The sequence below is a fragment of the Panthera onca genome, chromosome D3, assembly GCF_046562875.1.
Source record: "Panthera onca isolate mPanOnc1 chromosome D3, mPanOnc1 haplotype 2, whole genome shotgun sequence".
Lineage (NCBI taxonomy): Eukaryota > Metazoa > Chordata > Mammalia > Carnivora > Felidae > Panthera > Panthera onca.
The window spans coordinates 79,372,179-79,390,689 of record NC_138350.1 but is presented as its reverse complement, the minus strand read 5'-3'; the positions used below and the strand labels follow the sequence as shown (position 1 = coordinate 79,390,689).

Here is an 18,511-nt window from a genome sequence, read left to right as displayed (position 1 = left end):
TGCCAACCTTCCAAATATATAGTGTCCGATGGCCGCTTCTGGGATAATTCCCAACCCCCGCCGCCGTGGGTGAGAAATGTTGAGGACGGAAACGCAAGAAAATCTCAAAAGCCAGGTGAGAAGCCCACAACTCCTGACCAGCGGCAGCACAACAGCGGCTAAGTGGGGGAGGGGAGGGTCTGCCACTTTCAACAGCTTTCCTGCTACCTTCCATGAGGGACGATGCTATTTAAGAAAAACCGTCTGAACTAATCTACATTCAGAAATACAAAGCAGCTCCACTTCTGCAAACTGGCGGGCTAATAAGTAAGGGGCAGGGGACCACTAGGGCATTACGTGTAAGGGAACATGGCTGGGTCTTCGGCTTTGGTCTCAAGTTACCCCTGTCATGACCGATCGGAATCAAGAGGAGGGAGATGAAGTACGGTGGGGAATGGCTGGTAACAGGAGACCCTCCAACCCTCATAAATTGGAACTAAGAAGCACAGAGTACACACATTTGTTTAAAAATAAAGAACATAAGAAAAGTCACCTATAGTACCACCTTACGGTTGTCGGCATTTGGATGTAGTCTTTTGTTTTTCTAAAACATTTTTATTAAAAAAAGAAGAAAAAGACCTTCGTTGTAAAAGCAAACTCTGCTTTAGGTTACTCACAGATGCAGTGGGGCTGGTTGAAGGAATCTATGAGTCGAGTAGTTTAAGGGTCTTGAATGGCCCTGAATAGGTAATTATATAAACTTTTTTTAAACATTCATATCTGTTTTTCCTGAATGGAAAAATGTATAACACAAGAAAGATGACTGATGGGACTGAAAGAAGACAAAATGATGTCGTTCTAAGCTGCTATGACTGAGCGTGAGGTACACGTCTGAGGCCGCCCAGGTGGCACATACGCTTTCCATCTCTGTTTTCCCCTCAACAATTATTCGCCCAGGGCAATGGACTCCCAAAAATGAAGAGAAGTGAGCATCTGAACTCGTTTCCGTACAGATGACAACGTCCTTCCAATGCCACCATCCCAGTCCTCCTGAAAACTGCATTACTGCAGGAAGCATAGACTAGTAACACATGGCTTCACTTTCTAACAGAGAACTTCTGTAAAATTTCTTTTTTCAGCAGATGCTGAGCACATTCTCCAGATAAAGCACTTTCCCAAACACTTTAGGAATACATGAAGGATTCTGCCCTCCAGAAGCGTGCAACTAGACTTAAGGCAACCGACCACAAGGCAGAACCAGGTCGGCACAAGCCAGGCTGGGCCAAGTGCTGTAAAGCAGGAGCCCAGATGCAGACTCAGAAAAGTGGGGGCCGGGCGTCTGAGCCAAACCTAGGACCTGTAGATTTCTCTACTCCAAAAAAAGAGGGAGAAGAGTTGGGTCAACCAACGTGAACAGTGCTCTGCAGCCGTCCCCGGTAAGGGGACAGAAAACATACCTTCTCGCTGGGCTCTGTGCGGCGCCGCAGGAAGTCCGTCGTGAGGTATCAGGGCTCGTGCCAGCACGCTGGCCTCATGACTCTGCGGGTAGTCACCGTGAGCGGAGTCACTCTAGAGAAGAAAGAGGGGCACGTGTTCATCCACTCCACAGACTGAGAACAGACAACTCCATCCAAATAAACCAGAGTCAAGGCTTATGCTTTTAACAGAAACTATCTTAACAGCAATTTTAGAGACCAGATAGGTGATTACACAGTAAAGGCAGAAAGGCACAAATAGTAAAAGGTATTCACCGGTAAGGAAAAAGAGAAGCATCAACATTTATTTTCACTCAATAGTAATATTCTATCAATTATTTACTGTCCCAGTTTTCTTGGGACACATTGCACGTTGTTACTCAAAATTCCCAACGATGTCAATTCTAACCAAAGTGACCAGAATCAAAGGAACACATATAAAAGATGCTCTCCCCTATGCTAACCCTCCGCATATACAGGAATTGTATTTTTTACATTAATTACTAAGCAATTTTTATTCACTGCTTGATTTCAGTGATAATCTAACAAGATGCTCTGGTAGGGAAAAGTTTTACAAAAGGTTATTATCAAGATCTGCCAAATCTTTCTGAATAAGAATGTGTACAGACAGTGAGTTTACTGTAGTAAATTAGTAGTGTTTAAACCACCTAACGGCGACTGGGTGCTCGGAGTTTGCTCAGCCCATCACTGTCATCCGTGAACTGGAAGAAGTTTTACTCCAAGGAGAACGGCTGCTTGGGAGTCAGAAAGGCCTCCTAACCTTACAGCTCTCCAGAACCAAAGCCCTGGCACGTATATACTGTTATCACAACACACTGATTAAGCCAAAAAATAAAACAGCCTTATTAACAGTTCTTTATCACAACTCACATCTTACCCCTTTCACGTTCAGAATCTCAAAGTACTACTCAGACCAAAACCACCTCAGTTTCAAGAGACAATTACAATTCTACAAATCTGCAATAAATAATATATGTTAATTTTTAAAAATTGTGTAGGGGCGCGTGGGTGGCTCAGTCGGTTGAGCCTCCAACTTCAGCTCAGGTCATGATTTCGCAGCTCATGAGTTCAAGCCCCGCGTCGGCTCTGTGCTGACAGCTTAGAACCTGGAGCCTGCTTCAGATTCTGTGACTCCTTCTCTCTGCCTCTCCCCCATTCATGCTCGCTCGCTCTCTTTCTCTCTCTCTCAAAAATAAATAAAAACATTAAAAAATCTGTAAATAAAAATTGTGTAAATTTAGAAATGAAGTAAAGAGAAGACCCTACGCTTCCCAAGAATCCTAATTGAAAATATTGTGTTCTGGGGCGCCTGGGTGGCTCAGTCGGTTGAGCGGCCGACTTCAGCTTAGGTCATGATCTCGCGGCCCGTGAGTTCGAGCCCCGCATCAGACTCTGTGCTGACAGCTCAGAGCCTGGAGCCTGTTTCAGATTCTGTGTCTCCCTCTCTCTGACTCTCTCCCGTTCATGCTCTGTCTCTCTCTGTCTCAAAAATAAATAAACGCTGAAAAAAAATTTTTTTTAAAAAGAAAATATTTTGTTCTGCTGTCTAATCCTGCATGCTGGCCTGACCCTGGGTCTGGGCTGCCAGGTTATAGCTCTATTTCTGGGAATAAAGCATCGCATCAGATACTCCTGGGAGCTAAGCTCCAGCCTTATAGTTTGTCTTCCTGTAGAAACTCAAAGAAGTAAGTATTTGTCTCTACAGAACCACTTAATGAGAAGGAAAGCAAAGATCTCTTTGTCAACATCCAATTTCCAAAACATTTAACATGATGGCATTCACCAATTTTCAAAATTACAGTAAAAGGCAGACACAGGAATTCTTCTAACAACAAACTTACCTATATCCTATTCCAGACCATATAATCATTTACTGCAAAGGACTAAAACCACATTGGCCTAACACTGCTCTAAGGACTTCACAAATTGATATGAATAAAGCACTGTAATCCTCTCAAATACCTGTGTTAGCTGGAAGAAGTTTAGTTGAATACACTGACCATTTTTTATAGAATATTTTTCTACACTGCGCATACATGGTTCATAAATTAAAAATAACACCTTCAAATACAAACGCAAAATATGCAAAAAAAACAATCTTCATGTGGGAAATGCAATCAAAACCACAATGAGATACCACTTCACACCTATTAAGATGGCTATAATCCAAAAACACAGAAAATAGCAGCTATTGGCAAGGATGTAAAAAACAGTGAGGCCGTGGTGGAAGGCAGCACAGCAGTCCCTCAGAAACTTAAACAGAGTTACCATATGATCCAGCAATTCCACTCCTAGGTGTCTACTCAAAAGAACTGAAAGCAACAACCTGAGCAAATGATTTTTTCCTAGTGGCATCACTCCCAATAGCCAAAAGGTGGAAACTCAAATGCCCCAATGACGGGTGAAGAGACAAACAAAATGTGGCATATGTACACAACTGAGTATTATTCAGCCTAAAAAATACATGTTACAACGTGGATGAATCTCGAGGACATTATGCTAAGTGAAATAAGCCAGGCACAAAAGGACAAATATTGTGTAATGCCATTTAAATGAGGTACCTAGGATAGTCACAATCAGAGACAAAGTAGAAATAGTGGTTATCAGCAGGGATGCCTGGGTGGCTCAATTGGTTAATCCAACTTCAGCTCAGGTCATGATCTCACAGTTCATGGGTTTGAGCCCTGCATCAGGCTTTATGCTGACAGCTCAGAGCCTAGAGCCTATTTCAGATTCTCTGTCTCCCCGTCTGCCCCTCCCCAGGTCCTGCTCTGGCTCTCTCTCTCTCTCTCCTCCAAAATAAACATTAAAAAAAAAAAAAAAAAAGCAACAGTGGTTACCAGGGCCTAGAGTAAAAAAAAAAGGGGAAGAGGAATAGTTGCTTAATGGATATAGAGGTTCAGTTTGGGATAAAAGAGAAGTTCTGGGAATGGATAGTGGTGATGTCTGCACAATAATGTGAATGGACTTAATGCTACACTCAAAAAGGTGTTAAAATGGCAGACTTTATGTCCATGTATTTTACCACAATAGAACATAAAAAATGTTTATTTTTTTTTTAATATATGAAATTTATTGTCAAATTGGTTTCCATACAACACCCAGTGCTCATCCCAAAAGATGCCCTCTTCAATACGCATCACCCACCCTCCTCTCCCTCCCACCCCCCATCAGCCCTCAGTTTGTTCTCAGTTTTTAAGAGTCTCTTATGCTTTGGCTCTCTCCTACTCTAACCTCTTTTTTTTTTTTTTTATGTTTAAAATGATTTTATTACGCTGCCTCCACAAATATATTGAAACAACGATGAGAAAGTAGTTTGCTTCATAATCAAGATCACATTTTTGAAGTCTCAAGTTACACACTTTAATAGCCAAGAAAAGGCCTCTTATTTAATAACCTAGAGAGAAAAATGGAGTTGGAGTTTCTATCTAAGGACATAAGTTCATCAACCCACAAAATACCTACTAATTAAGTCCCACCCCTCACAAATGTCAGCATGCATCAATGCTATAAAACCATTTATAGCAGTTAGACTAAGTTTAGAAACTATCTAAATTTTTATTAAACTAATAAAATTGTAAATTTTATAATCTAATGCCTCATGAGCCACAGAGGTCACAATCAAGTTTACTGATCTCAACGGTGAATAACTCTCCATTCTTCCGTCTCCCATTGCCACGTGTCACATATGCTTTCTTAACTCTGAGTAGGGGGAAGGGAGCCATAAAATATGGGAACTACTGGTTTAATGGAATCTTATAGACAGGAATTACACCCACTGTTCTATCAAGTTCAGATTCCTAGGAAAACACACGATAAATGACATGGCAGAATTGGCATTCTACAAAGACTAGTTAGGTGAAAGTGTTAGGACCAAGTGAAAAGTGGAGAATTTTCCTCTGCTTGGATTAAGAAGATGAAGCTTAAAAATTCTAAGCCTGCAAAATATGCACAGGAACACAAAATACATTAGAATGTGTGTGCTCTTCTTTCTGTAACTCATCTGAGCAAAGCCTTTTCTGTCTATGGCATGTCTGCACTAAGAGCTCCTGGTGAGCTCAAATCCACATGTCACGTAACACAGGCAGGCTGGACAGGTCGTTCATTCCAGAGATTACTCAGATCTCAGTTTTATACATGCATATCCATCCCAACTATTGACGTGGGATGTCTCAAATGTAGGGAAAGTCTGTGAAACAGTCAAGTGGCTGGACAGACACTCTTCTCTGGTAATAACCTCCATCTACAAATAAAAGGAGGCCAATGTGACCGTTGTTCTGTTCTTTGTAGATGGAGTTTATTTTGGCTCATCTAACAATCTTCTACATGTTTCCTTTAGTCCCCTGATGTAGAATAAATTTAAAAATACCAAGATGGGGCACCTGAGTGGCTCTGTTGGTTAAGTTTGTGACTTCAGCTCAGGTCATGATCTCACGATTTGGGAGTTCGAGCCCTACATCAGGTTCTGCACTGACAGTGAAAGGCCTGCTTGGGATTTTCCCTCTCTTTCTCTCTCTGCCCCTCTCCCGTTCATGCTATCTCAAAGTAAATAAAACTTTAATTAAAAAAAAACCAAGGAGGGGCGCCTGGGTGGCTCAGTCGGTTAAGCGTCCGACTTCAGCTCAGGTCACGATCTCACGGTCCGTGAGTTCGAGCCCCGCGTCGGGCTCTGGGCTGATGGCTCAGAGCCTGGAGCCTGCTTCCGATTCTGTGTCTCCCTCTCTCTCTGACCCTCCCCCGTTCATGCTCTGTCTCTGTCTCAAAAATAAATAAACGTTAAAAAAAAACCAAAAAAAAACAAGGCAATCTGTATTTTTTAAAAAAGCAGAAATTAAGACTGTCTCAGCTTTTTAAAAATGTACAAACTGGGGCGCCTAGGTGGCTCCATCGGTTAAGTGTCCGACTTTGGCTCAGGTCATGATCTCACAGTTCGTGAGTTTGAGCCCCGCATCGGGCTCTGCGCTGACAGCTCAGAGCCTGGCCTGCTTCTGATTCTGTGTCTCCCTCTCTCTCTGCTCCTCCCCCACTCATGCTCTGTCTCTCTCTCAAAAATAAATAAACATTAAAAAAATTAAAAAAAAATGTACAAACTTCTTCAGACGTCTGTACATTCATCCAGTGAGACAGACAGTGCTAACATTACTACACAACAACCTCCTGTTAAGGTTTTGTGGTAGATTAAATATAGCTAGAAATACTTTGATACCCCTTCCACTGAAAGGTGGATCTAATTCCACAGCCAGCGGGTCTGGGCTGGCTCTCGAGGCTTGCGTGAACAACAGAACGAGGGAAGGAACATTCCGGGATGGGAGAGGGCAGGGCAAGAAGCCTTGCAAGCCGGGGCCTACCGAGACACCGTGTAAGAAGTGCCACTGCCCTGAGGATGCCACGCTAGAGAGACCACACTGAGAGATGACCTCCAGTCCCCAGCTGCATCTCCGGACACCCCACAACAGACGAGCTGTCCTTGCTCTTAGCGGCCTGTCTAAATCCCTGGCCCACAAAACTGTGAGAAACCATAACAAAATGGTGTTGATTTAAGCCAGTAAGTCTGGGGATAACTTGTTACACAGTTACAGATTTTAAACTCTCTTCTTTCAATAACCAAGGCTGCAACTAAAGCAGCTATTATTTATGCAAGATTCATAGAAAGCCTTGAATGTTAGAAAATGATTCGTTACTAGCAACAATACTGAGATGGCAAATTTTATCCATTTCGGTGGAAAAAGAGGGAAGAAGCTGGGAAGGATGTGAGAGTTACTGACTCCTCTTGAAGAGGCTGTGGGGGACCAGGCAGGCGCCTGCCTCATGTCTACTCCATGAAAGAGTGCACCCCAACCCAAAGTTCTGTCTGCACCACCTTCCAGCACATGAGGAAAGGCAGAGGCCGTGTGAGAAGAGACGAGACTGGTAAGCAGCGTGTGAAAGCCGTACCATCCGTGACTGCAGCACCATTCAGAGGAGGGACAGCGACACTCAGCCGCTCCAAGACCGCCCAGGTGCATCTCTGCTAGGATCGCAGGCTCACTTCCTTCCGAACTTAGTGTGGCTACAAGTGTGGGGATAAGGTGATTCATCAAGATGAATGTGGCAGAAAGAACCTTCTTAAAGCCAGGGTAAGTGCACTCTAGCTACTGAATGGGGGCGGGGAGAGAGGGCAGACAGGTCACTGAGCCCGCGTGTATTCTCTACCACCACGGCCCCCAGACCGGACTTGGCCACAGCGACTGCAGCTACGCAAGTTCTCCTCACCATGACACTTGTGCACTAACGGCAGTGACCGGTGCAGAGTAGGGGTGGACTACAACTGGGTGGGTGGCACACGATGACAGATGCAAACATCACTGTATCTTTCTGTGTATTTTGCGGAACTCTGTGAATTCATCACAAATTTAAAAACCATTAAAATTGTTGAAGTTGTCTTTTCCAGGGAACTGAACTCGCAGCACGTGCAATTAGGGAAGCTGGCCAAAGAATGCTAAGGGCGGGCGCCTGGGTGGCTCAGTCAGTTAAGCGTCCAACTTCGGCTCAGGTCATGATCTCACAGCTTGTGAGTTTGAGTCCCGTATCGGGCTCTGTGCTGTCAGCTTAGAGCCTGGAGCCTGCTTCAGATTCTGTGTCTCCCTCGCTCTCTGCCCCTCCCCTGCTCACAATGTGTCTCTCTTGTTCTCTCCTTCAAAAATAAATAAACATTAAAAGAAAAAAAGAAGGCTGATAAAGAAGGCTACTGAGGAGGAGAGCAGTGGAGAATGGAAGACAAGCGAGGGCAGCAGTTTTCACTCCAGGAAACGTCACTGGCCTTGAGGTTTTCCTTGTAAAACTGCCTTCAGGTTGCTGCTTTCAACGTGAATAGTGCCATGTGTAGGTGGCATGTGTAGCTGACACGTGGACAGGTGGGAACTATACTGGACCACAAACTACAAAGGTATGGAAGGCCGGACAAAGGTATGGGCAGCCTTCAGCTCCGGTGGGGAAACATTCCTGGAAGCATGCAGAAATGGAAGCTTACAGAGTTCAGAAAGGATCCTTGACAGTGACTTATCAGTTGATAAATGTGACAGATTGAGAAACACTGCATTAGGAGGACTGTGTTTAACGCCACCTGTTAGAGGAGGCACCTTCCCTAACTAACAAAGCCACACACCACGGCTGTCATGAGGCACCCTCTCTGTACGCATGATGGCCTCTTCCACAAGAAGTAGTCTCCAAACACTATGGGATCATGTTGTCGCTTCGAGGACCAGCAGTGAATTTCAATCATTTGATACTCCCCTCCCCAAAAGACAATTATATCGGGGTAAAGTTATGTCTCTTTACTATCCCAACAAGATATTCCTAATAAGAAACAAAAACTTCCCCAACTCTTAGACTGTAGATGGCTCATTTCAGTGACCAAAATAAGTTTTCAATTTTCTGATCCTAAGCAAGGTCCTATCTCAACTCCGTATCTGACTCCTGCTGGTCCTCAAACAAGTCATAAATTGGAACTGAACTACGAACAACTACTCAAATAAGAAAATGGTTTGTAATTTATGACTTTTTCCATTCTATCAAACATCATCCATACGTTTGCACCAATTTATACCCCCCCCCCCACACACACACAAAACTTAGTTAATATGGACTATAAATGGTCTGATTTTAAAAGAATAATTAATAAATACACCTACTCAGCATTTCCTCATTGAAGATTCAGTTCAAATATATACTGTTCTATGCTTTTCACCTAAAGAAGCAATTCCTTTTATGATTTCCAAAAAAGTTGTGCCTGGACTATATAGCTACAAATACTGTTAAAGTAGCTGAAAAATAGAAGTCCTACAAGACAAAACAACAACAACAACAACAACTTCCTAATGTACTTTGTTTTAAAGTAATTTATCATATTGGTATTTTTCAGAGCCATGTCTAAAAAGCCTAAGCATAGGAAATTTTAAGTGATTTTGTATGATATATGCAATGCTGACCAAAAAAAAAAAAAAAAAAAAAGGGACACGATGTCTAAGCCTTTGGGGAACTTAAAATCTAGGAGGAAAGGTCAATTTTATAAGTTAAAAATATTTCAAAGTAATATTTTTGGGGAAAAAAACAAAAAAATCATAGAAGTACCAAATTTACAGCACAGAATATACATGCTACTGGAATTCAGAAGCAGCAAAGAATCACAGGGGCAATTCCAGCAAACGTCATGCAAGAGGTGATGACATAGGCCAGCTCTGACTGGGAGGCATGATGTGTGAAAAAAGTGGGAAAAAGGGATTTGGGGTCCCAAGACCTACTGGAGGCCAGGCTCCATCCGTCACTGTGAGGCAGGTGAGATGATCAAATACTACTTTAGGAAGACACACTGGCAGGAGTATCCAACAGGTAAGAGGTAGGAAGGCTGAAAGAAGTGGAATCCGTCAGGAATAAAGTCCCAAAAGAGAACGGTGACAGCAAGGATGAGGAAAGAGTAGATTCAGGGTAGGAGGGGAAGAGAGGATTAAGGTCATCAAGCAAATCAGAGTGATAAGAAGTAAAATCGCTCCCTGAGAGAACCAGATTAGTCTGGAAGATTTTTTTTTTTTTTCCTGAATCAACGATTCACGCTTTTCACACACATCACGTTTAAAGAAAGCGTCGGTGGCTGTTCTAGGAAGACACACCACTGGCGCGCACACACGTCTCCTCAACGGCTTTCACAGCAGCGTGGTGACAACCTTCTCCTCTCACCAGACCGTCAAGGTCCCCTGTAACCCAAACCCTATCAGCTCTTCCAACTTTTGCATTTCTGTTCATCCACTGCAAATTGTGCTATTCCCTCTTTGAACGATGGACAGATCAAACGATATATACAACTCACCCTTGTCTGCCAAGCATTTTCACACACGTGATCAGGTTCATCTTCACAGCGATTACATGCAAGAAACGGCGACGATACCCCTACTTTATTCGGAGCAGCCTGAAACTTGTGAAGACCAAACAACTTGCCAAAGTGACCTTTTTAAAACCTAAATCTGACCTCAAATAAATTACTTCTTGAATAAGCATGAAACACTCCGAACGAGCCAAGACATTTAGAGGGGAATGAGAGGCCAAATGTTCCCTGGAGCATAGGAAGAACAGAAGGGAAATGGACTACGGGGCACCCAGCAGCTCTGCCACCTAAAACACAAACACGCTTCCAGAGCGACTGTTTACATAGACTGCATGAAGGAGGCTTTTGTGACAAGGCATCCTCTGTTACAAGTCCTCCATAATGAAAAAAAGTTGATAAAAGTGAAGCTCAGTCTGCTTCCGGGGTAGTGCAGGTCTTTTTTTGCTCTTACCAAAAAAAAAAAAAAAAAAAAAAAAAAAAAAATTAATACCTCAAAGAAAGACAAAAATAATCAGCTTAAAAATTAGCCAATTTAATAGCTTCTATAGAAAAAGTATAAAATGTTCCTTTAAGTGCATGGATTCCAAGCTGTGCTCTGAAGTAACAAACAATCATATAACTTAAAAAAAAAACTGCAAAATAGCTTTAAATTATAGGCCAGTTTCCTAGCTAAATGTGAAAACCGGATAAAGATTTAAGTATGGTTGCCTGGGAGTTAATGATAATCCAAATATGGAATACATATATTCCCCTATTCCTATCCCCAAACCCAATATGGAGAAAATATGTATTTCAATAATTTGTGACCCAGAGAAATGCTTCCTTTGGGTTTATTTGTAACACACTGGATCTCTATAACGTAAATATTAAAAATAACTGCCCCAGGGGCACCTGGCTGGCTTAGTTAGCAGAGCGCACGATTCTTGATCTCAGGGTCATGAGTTCCGGCCCCACGATGGGCATGGAGCCTACTTAATTAAAAAAATAAAAATAACAAATAACAAATAACTGCCCCAAATACATGGCTCAAACACTACCTTTCCAATTACCCATCCTTCCTGAACACCAATCAATTTAGAGGTATGATAATAGAGAATATGAAAAATATTGTATCATATGGACTTTTATTAAGTGGTGAAGAGAAAAAAAACACGTCCGTTCCTGAAAACCACTGATTTAACCATCTGGATGGTGGCATCTCAGTGGAAAAGAAAAATGCATTGAGCATCATTCTCAAGAGAACGTTCATGCTCAAGACAGGATGCGAATTATTTTGCATCTTATCTCATTAATTCAATCACCACAACCTGAAATGAAAGTTATTATCCCCATTTCGAAGATAAAACTGAAGCTCAGGGACTTAAGTAGCCTGGTTAATGTCACAGAGCGGCAGAGTAGGAATTTAAGCCAAGTCTAGTGCTAAACGGGCTATCACCCTTCAAGGCCTTTGGTAGCCTCTAAGGCACACTTCCCGTGCCCTGCCCCACAAAAATATCATAAAAGGTGTAGATATACCATACTAGTTAATTTGAGGAAAAGAAGTTGCTTCCTTCCCATCTCCACCACCCTCTCCTCCTACTGTGGTCTAAGAAAGACTTTCCCTACACAGTGGAGGATCTCAGTCACTCCCATTTTTCTACGAAAATAATCACTAACTCTGATATTCTCAAAGCCTCTTTCAAATGGCATTTATTAGCTGAGCTGCTTGTATACTTCGCTGCTGCCAAACCAACCTAAAATTTCCTATAAAAGGCACGGCTGCTTCTGCTCCCCACTCCCAGTCTGTGAGACGGTCTACCCACTCTTCTCCCATCACCCTCCAGACAAGGCTTAACTTTTACCGATAATTGCCAACGTTTATTGAAGATCATGCGTCAGACGTTATTCTTCAAGCACTCGTTCGTTTAATCCTCACAATCTCACCTAAGTACTGTTATTATCCCCACAGTAGGAGTGAGGAAAGCCTTCTTAGCGCCCACTGCTCCAGGGACACTGTTCATTTAAAAATCCCCCAGCAGTGGCCAACAATTAAATAAAAGTATTTACTACCTGGGAGATTAGAGCCGTTCTTAAAAATCACTTTCAGAAAGAAAGCATCTTGTTAGTGCCTAATATAATAACAGCAGAAATCCTGACCGCTGACTTTTCTCTTATTTTTAGACAGTGCTCTCATAGGATAGCTGCCACATACACATGCTGGTTATCTCAGAGTAGGAGCCTTTATGCTAAAACTCTTTTTGAAGTCTTCTTTTCCAGGTCCCAACACTACCAGTACACTACGTGTTCTATACAAATGAGTTGAGATTACTGCTCTGTCAGGTACCACGTGGCTAATTCACCTGTGCCATGAGGAAGCCACAATTTTGCAAAATTTCCTTTTTTTTTTAGTATCTTGATTGATTTTTCCAAGGAAAGGACCCACGGCCACTTAATACTTTTTTGAATTCAAGTATGTTTTTTGTGAGTCCAAATAACATTAAATACTATCTACTGCACTAAATACTATCTGAAAATTTCAGTTTCTAAGCTTTATTCAAGCTATCTGCCAAGCAACTATGTTTTGAGGATACTGAAAACACGACCTGCAGAGAACACAGCCAAACCAACAATATTAACCACTAACCACTCCTATGATAGCTTATGTATTTTATGTTTTTCTGCCTTTGTGCTGTTAATTGGGGGCTAAATCTCCAAATGCAGAATATCCATTTTGATGAACAGAGCGTCGTTATGCATGCAAAGATAGGAAGCTTGGCTGTCTTTCCTCTTTTCAATGAAACAGCAACAAAACCAGTATCTTTTAAAATACAGTTTTTTGTTGCTACTGTTAACAAACCACTAAGTTTGGGTCCCCACTAATAAGGGACCCATTTTTAAAACTGATTTTTTCCAGGTATGCTACATATGCAGTCTGTAACTTTATTAACAGAACTACGTCAGTCGCACAAATTTCCTAAAACACTTAATACTGTATGTTGAATTTTATGTAAGTGACTGGCAGTCCACAGCACTTGAAGAACATGAACTTCACGCACAAGTCTCCTAAAGGCAATACTTAAGCTATAATCCAATGTAACATTTACTCTAAATCACATAACAAAACTCAAGGCATGTTACTTTTAAATATAAATATCTACTTAAATCTTTCATTTGTCTAAAATGAACTAATTAGCATATTCTAGTGGTAAGTTTGTGGACTGTCACCTCGACTACTTGCATCGTAACGACGGTCTGTCACCACACACTTGCTGACACTGGTCAACCTGAAAGGCATATAATTAACATAAAATTCGTATTAAAGCACAGATTCTACTAGTTTTTTTACACAAAAACTTCAAAAAGCAGCTGTTGCATATTAGGTATCGAATACAAGTCTTGAAAGAGCCAGAAACGCTATTCCGGGCCAGTTCACTTATTCTAATGGAAAAGGAAATTAATTCCACTTTATGTGCGTTTTGTATGGATCAAAGTAATAAGAAACGGAATGATTCCTGGCGGAAAGTTACACACGTGTCTGAAAGGTTACTTCCGGGGCAATGAAAGGCTGCCACACGAATTTCCCCTTGCCTTGCTCGGAGCACAGCGTCCACGTGGTTCTCCACTCAGCCCCGCGCCCCGGGCGGCCTAGCCCTCGGAGGCCTAAGGGAGCCCCGGGGAGGCGCGGCCCGGCCTCAGCCCGCCCTCCCAGGGGCGGGGCCGGCGCGCCAGTCACGTGGGCGGCCGCAGCCGCCATCTTGCAGGGAGGGGGAGGGGAGGTGCCCCGAGGGATGGGTCCCCAAACGCGTCCGCCTGTCCGCGGCGGCGCGTGACCCGGGGGCCCTCGGACGCGCAGCGGCGCCTCCTCGAGAGGGACGTGCCACACTCGGGCGCCTCGCTGCAGACTCCGAGGTGGGCCCTCTCCCGCCGGCCGCGCACAGCCGGCGGAAGGCCGAGGACCAGCTGGTCTGGACTGCAGCGAATGAAAATGCAAATCTACCCACCCCCATCAACTGCCTTTAGAGTGACAGCTTGGGAGCAACAAAATCCGCGGAAATGTCTTCAGGGCCAGAACAAGCCACAGATGAGGGCCACGGAGTCCACGCTAACAAGCGGAAAGTGCGGGCTCAGAACAATTTAATGAGACGTGAATGATTTGCTACGGTAACCCTATGCTAACCGAGAAAAAAGTTCATCACGCCACCGATGTCTAAAAATAGCCTTCAGCGTCACCTGTAGTACGTGTATCCCCTATGATTTATTCACTCATTTCAACTGATGGCCCTAGCACAGGGCACTGCCTGAGAAATAATGTCCTGAAATTAATGGCAGAGTGCCCGACCTCACTTTGCCCACTCCTCCCAGCACTCACTGGATGCCAGAAAAGGCCACACACTGCAGTCAAGATAAAAATCTCATTATTCTAGGTTGCACGTATCTCTCCCCTTCTCTAGTCGCCTTCAGACCCTCTCATTACAAGCAAAATTTAAAGGAAAAACAGACTCCTGGCAGTTAAAATCAGAAATCGGTTATCCTTGCGGGAATGATATGAATGGAATGATATAACTGTTCCACTGTGCGGCATTTTTACTATATCTACGATCTAAGATTATCTCGGCGATATATAAGAAATTTTAAAAAATAAGACATAAGTATTGCTTTTGATTTCAGGCTTTCTTCTCCAAATTTAACAGTGACTTATACGACTTTTTGGAATTATTTTAGTGAGTAGGCTAGGAGTGGAAAAGGACTTTTATCAACAGTATACACAGTTGCATATTACTAGTAAATACACACTACATGACCAAATTTCAAGTTCACCAAGAAAATAGAGTAGTAGCATTACTACATTGGAGTTGGATAAAATACATCCTACAATGTGAGTCACTTCATAGAAGCCTCATTTTAAAAAGGAGGGGCTCAGCCTAGATTATTGCCAAATCCCTTCTAGCTCCTGAATTCCTCGATTCGATGGATATGGAGTCCACACAGCCCTTAGAAAAATTACAAAGTCCGGTTTTAGTTCCAGAGTACTGAAAGATACATAAGACACATAAATTGAATTAACTTTCAAGAAGGGAAAGGGAAAAATCCCCTTTTCCAGTAGATCATCCAAGTTGAAAAGGATGGCAACCAAATTACTACCTTTTAAATAACTATGCGCCACGAAAATAAAGTTATTGTACATAGTTTTTACTCTATTGCACACAGTTTTTACTCTGAAACCTACTCTCCTCCCCTCCATTACGTTGTTAGGATCAAGGGTTTCATATTGGGCCTAGATTATTATTAGATGCTTTTACAGCTCTACATAATTTCATCTTCGTTTATGTTTGAGACAAGTGATTCATCTGGGTTCTTGTCGACTACATTTTGGTGTTTAACAACTTTTAGAAAACAACATTTATGCCTACATTAAAGGCCCGACAAATACCCCTGCTTCAACTATGTAGGCAAGACTGAAGCCTGATAGAAAATAAATTATGCCAGAGGTAAAGGGCGTGAGCAGCCAGCTCTAAGACAGTTGTTGTTGTTGTTGTTTGTTTGTTTTCACCCAGACAACCTGCGCTAATACCCATCCAGTTTGAGTCGATTCGCTGCTCTCCACCTCAGTGTTTTTTCTGGGAACATCAAGTTAGAATCAGGAGCCAAAAGACCCTACGACCCCTTTAAACTCAGCATTGCCGGAGCGAAAAGAGCCCCTTTGTGCTGAAGACACGGGCAGCACGCCGGGAGCGCACCTTTGGAACACCTCTGCGAGGGGATAAGGCAGAGCTTTAAACTGTAACCAGAGCGCCAGATGGCGAGAAAGAGAAGGCGCTGCCCGGGGCCAGACTGCAGCTAACAGTCTCCTTTGCGCTTCGCCTTTCCCAGCACCTGGGGCGAGAGATGCTCCAAGTCAAAAACGTCCCGAGACCTTGCCTCGGAGAGGGGGACCGGGCTGAAAGCTCCATGTTTTCCGTGGCAACTCCGGCACGGAAGAGACTTCTAGAGCATTCTGTTATGGCGGGTGCCTGAGTGTGCATGGGGGGGGGAAGGGGGGGGAAGGGTGGGAGAGTGGAACTGAACCGCCCAGCAGAACGAAGATTAGTTAGTGTTACGGGCTGGGAGCCGTGGGGTGGGTATTCCGAGCCACCTGCGCCGGGTTGAGGCTCGGCCAAGACGTATCCGAAAGCCAGGCCGGGGAGGCCGCCGGGGCGGTGACCGCAACGCGGGTGCCCGGAGGCTCGCGCGCCTTACCTGGGCCCGGGGGCCGGCAAAGTTGCACGGCTCCACCTCCACCTCTGCGTCCTCGGGCCCCCCGCGGAGCGCGGTGCGGAGCCTCTCCAGGTGCTCCCTCAGGGTGACCCGCTGGTGGAAGGAGAACGCCGGGTGCAGCGAAGCCATGGTGAAAAGCAGCAGCAGTTCCTCCTGGGCCCTGAAGCCCAGCCCGCCGCCGGGCCGGGGCTCGGCGCCGCTGCCTTCCGGGCCGGAACCGTCCTTCTCTGCGTCCTCCTCGCCTTCGCCGTCCTCCCCGCGCTCGCCGGGCTCGTCCTCCGCGCCGCCCCGCGAACCCTCGCCCCGAACCGCGCGCAGACTCTTGAGCACCGAGTCCACCTGGGGCAGGAGGCGGTGCAGGCGACCGGCGGCCTCACGGTTCTCCGAGCCCAGCAGCGCCAGGTAGACGATGAGGCGCGAGCGCACGGCGGGCTCTCGGAAGTCGGCCAGCGGCCCGGGGTCCGAGAGGCCGTTGGCCTTAGCCTCCGAGTCGCGCAGGTAATGGTAGTCCTTGCGCGCCAGGTCCTCCAGGCACGAGCCGAGGAAGCGCAGCTCCAGCGGGTTACACAGGTCCAGCAGCCCGCACATGAACTCCAAGCGCTGCGCCGAGCCCAGCACCAGCCCAAACCACTCGTACACCCGCTCCTGCTCGCGCAGCGCCGCCGCGGGCCCGCCGCCGCCGCCCGGCATGCCCGCCCCCGCCGCTGCTCCGCCAGCAACAGGCGGCCCGAGCCCCCGGGGCGGCGGCGGCGGCGGCGGCGGCGGCGGCGGGGGGCCCCGCGGCGGGCCCGCGGGAGGCGGCGGCGGGGGGCGGCAGTCCCGGCGGCGGCGCGGCGGCGCCTTAGCGCCCGGCCGTGCGTCTGCCTCGGGCTCCTCCGCCTCGGGCGGCGGCTCCACGGGGTGCGTCGGCTTCAGCGGCAGCTTCATCCTCAGCATCCTCGGCTAAGGCGGCGCGGACATGCGAGCGGGGGCGGGCAGGCGGGCGGGGCCGGGAGGGGGGGGCGGGAGCCGAGGCGGCGGCGCTGCCGTCAAGAGCTGGGCCCCTCCATGCCGCCGGGGGAGGGCCGGGGCCGGGGCCGGGGCCGGGGGCGGGTCTCGGCCGGCGAGGGGGGCGGTGGCCGGCCGGCGGGGTCGCTGGCGTCGTCTTCCCGGGCCGGAGGCGGGGCGTGCCCGCGGCGGCTCCTCCCCCTGGGCTCCGCGCCGGCTCTAGGAGCCCGAGTGCGGGTGGGAGCAAGCAAGCGAGTGTGTTCTCCTTCCTCCTCCCTCTCTCCCGTCGTCCGCACTGGGCTGGGGCGGCGGCGCCTGAGCGGTTCCCTCGCGAGCCGGTGTGGACCCAGCGGCTGGGAGAGGAGGAGGAGCGGCCGGGCCGGGCGGAGACGCTTGCGGACTCCGCGCAGGCACCTCAGCCAATCAGAGGCCAGAGTTGACGGTTGCGTAGTTCTCCCCGCCCCCAAGGGCTGCCTCTTCGAGAAGCCACGCCCAACTGCTACGCGACCGCCCCTCTCTCTCGGCGGCTTCCGCGCGGTCCTAATATCTGGTCTTTGCTAGCTTAGGGTAGGACGTTGGTGGGACGGTGGGGCGGTGGCTGGATCGCTAGGTTCGCCGAGCGCGGCGAGTATCTTGCGAGGTCCACGTGAGAGGACTAACGGAGGTCATTTCACGTTTTCCGAGGGCCCTAGCCCTGTTTTTGACTACTGACTCCCCTGTTCTGTCTCCTCGCCTGGGCCACCGCCCCACCTCGGCCAGCGCCGTTCGCCGCACTGAACATGTCCTACGAGTGGAGGTTCTTCTGAAGTGAGCGCGCTAACCCAAGGCGAGCTCTTTCAGTCTCCACAGCCTGGCCGACTTTCGGGTAGTCAGCAGTGGCATAATTCCCCCCGCAACTTCACAAGGATCGGTTGTGTTGACTCTCTGAGTTGCAGATCGGGGAACTGGCTCGGGAGGC

General features: G+C 46.5%; 1 protein-coding gene across 6 annotated transcripts in view; it reads right to left on the bottom strand.

The window, feature by feature from the left end:
- Window positions 1-17,812, bottom strand: part of ZCCHC2 (zinc finger CCHC-type containing 2) — a 71,285-nt gene extending 53,473 nt beyond the window's left edge. For all 6 annotated transcript variants that reach the window (XR_013551202.2, XR_013551203.2, XR_009604446.3 and 3 more), the window contains exons 1-2: window positions 16,549-17,812; window positions 1,437-1,548 (exon numbers count right to left, since the gene is read on the bottom strand). Coding sequence is in view for 3 of the 6 variants with exons in the window: in XM_060614023.3 (XP_060470006.3) it covers window positions 1,437-1,548; window positions 16,549-17,502 (1,066 nt within the window). In the remaining 3 variants the exon portion in view is untranslated. The remainder of the gene's footprint in view (window positions 1-1,436; window positions 1,549-16,548) is intronic.
- Window positions 17,813-18,511: the final 699 nt, after the last annotated feature.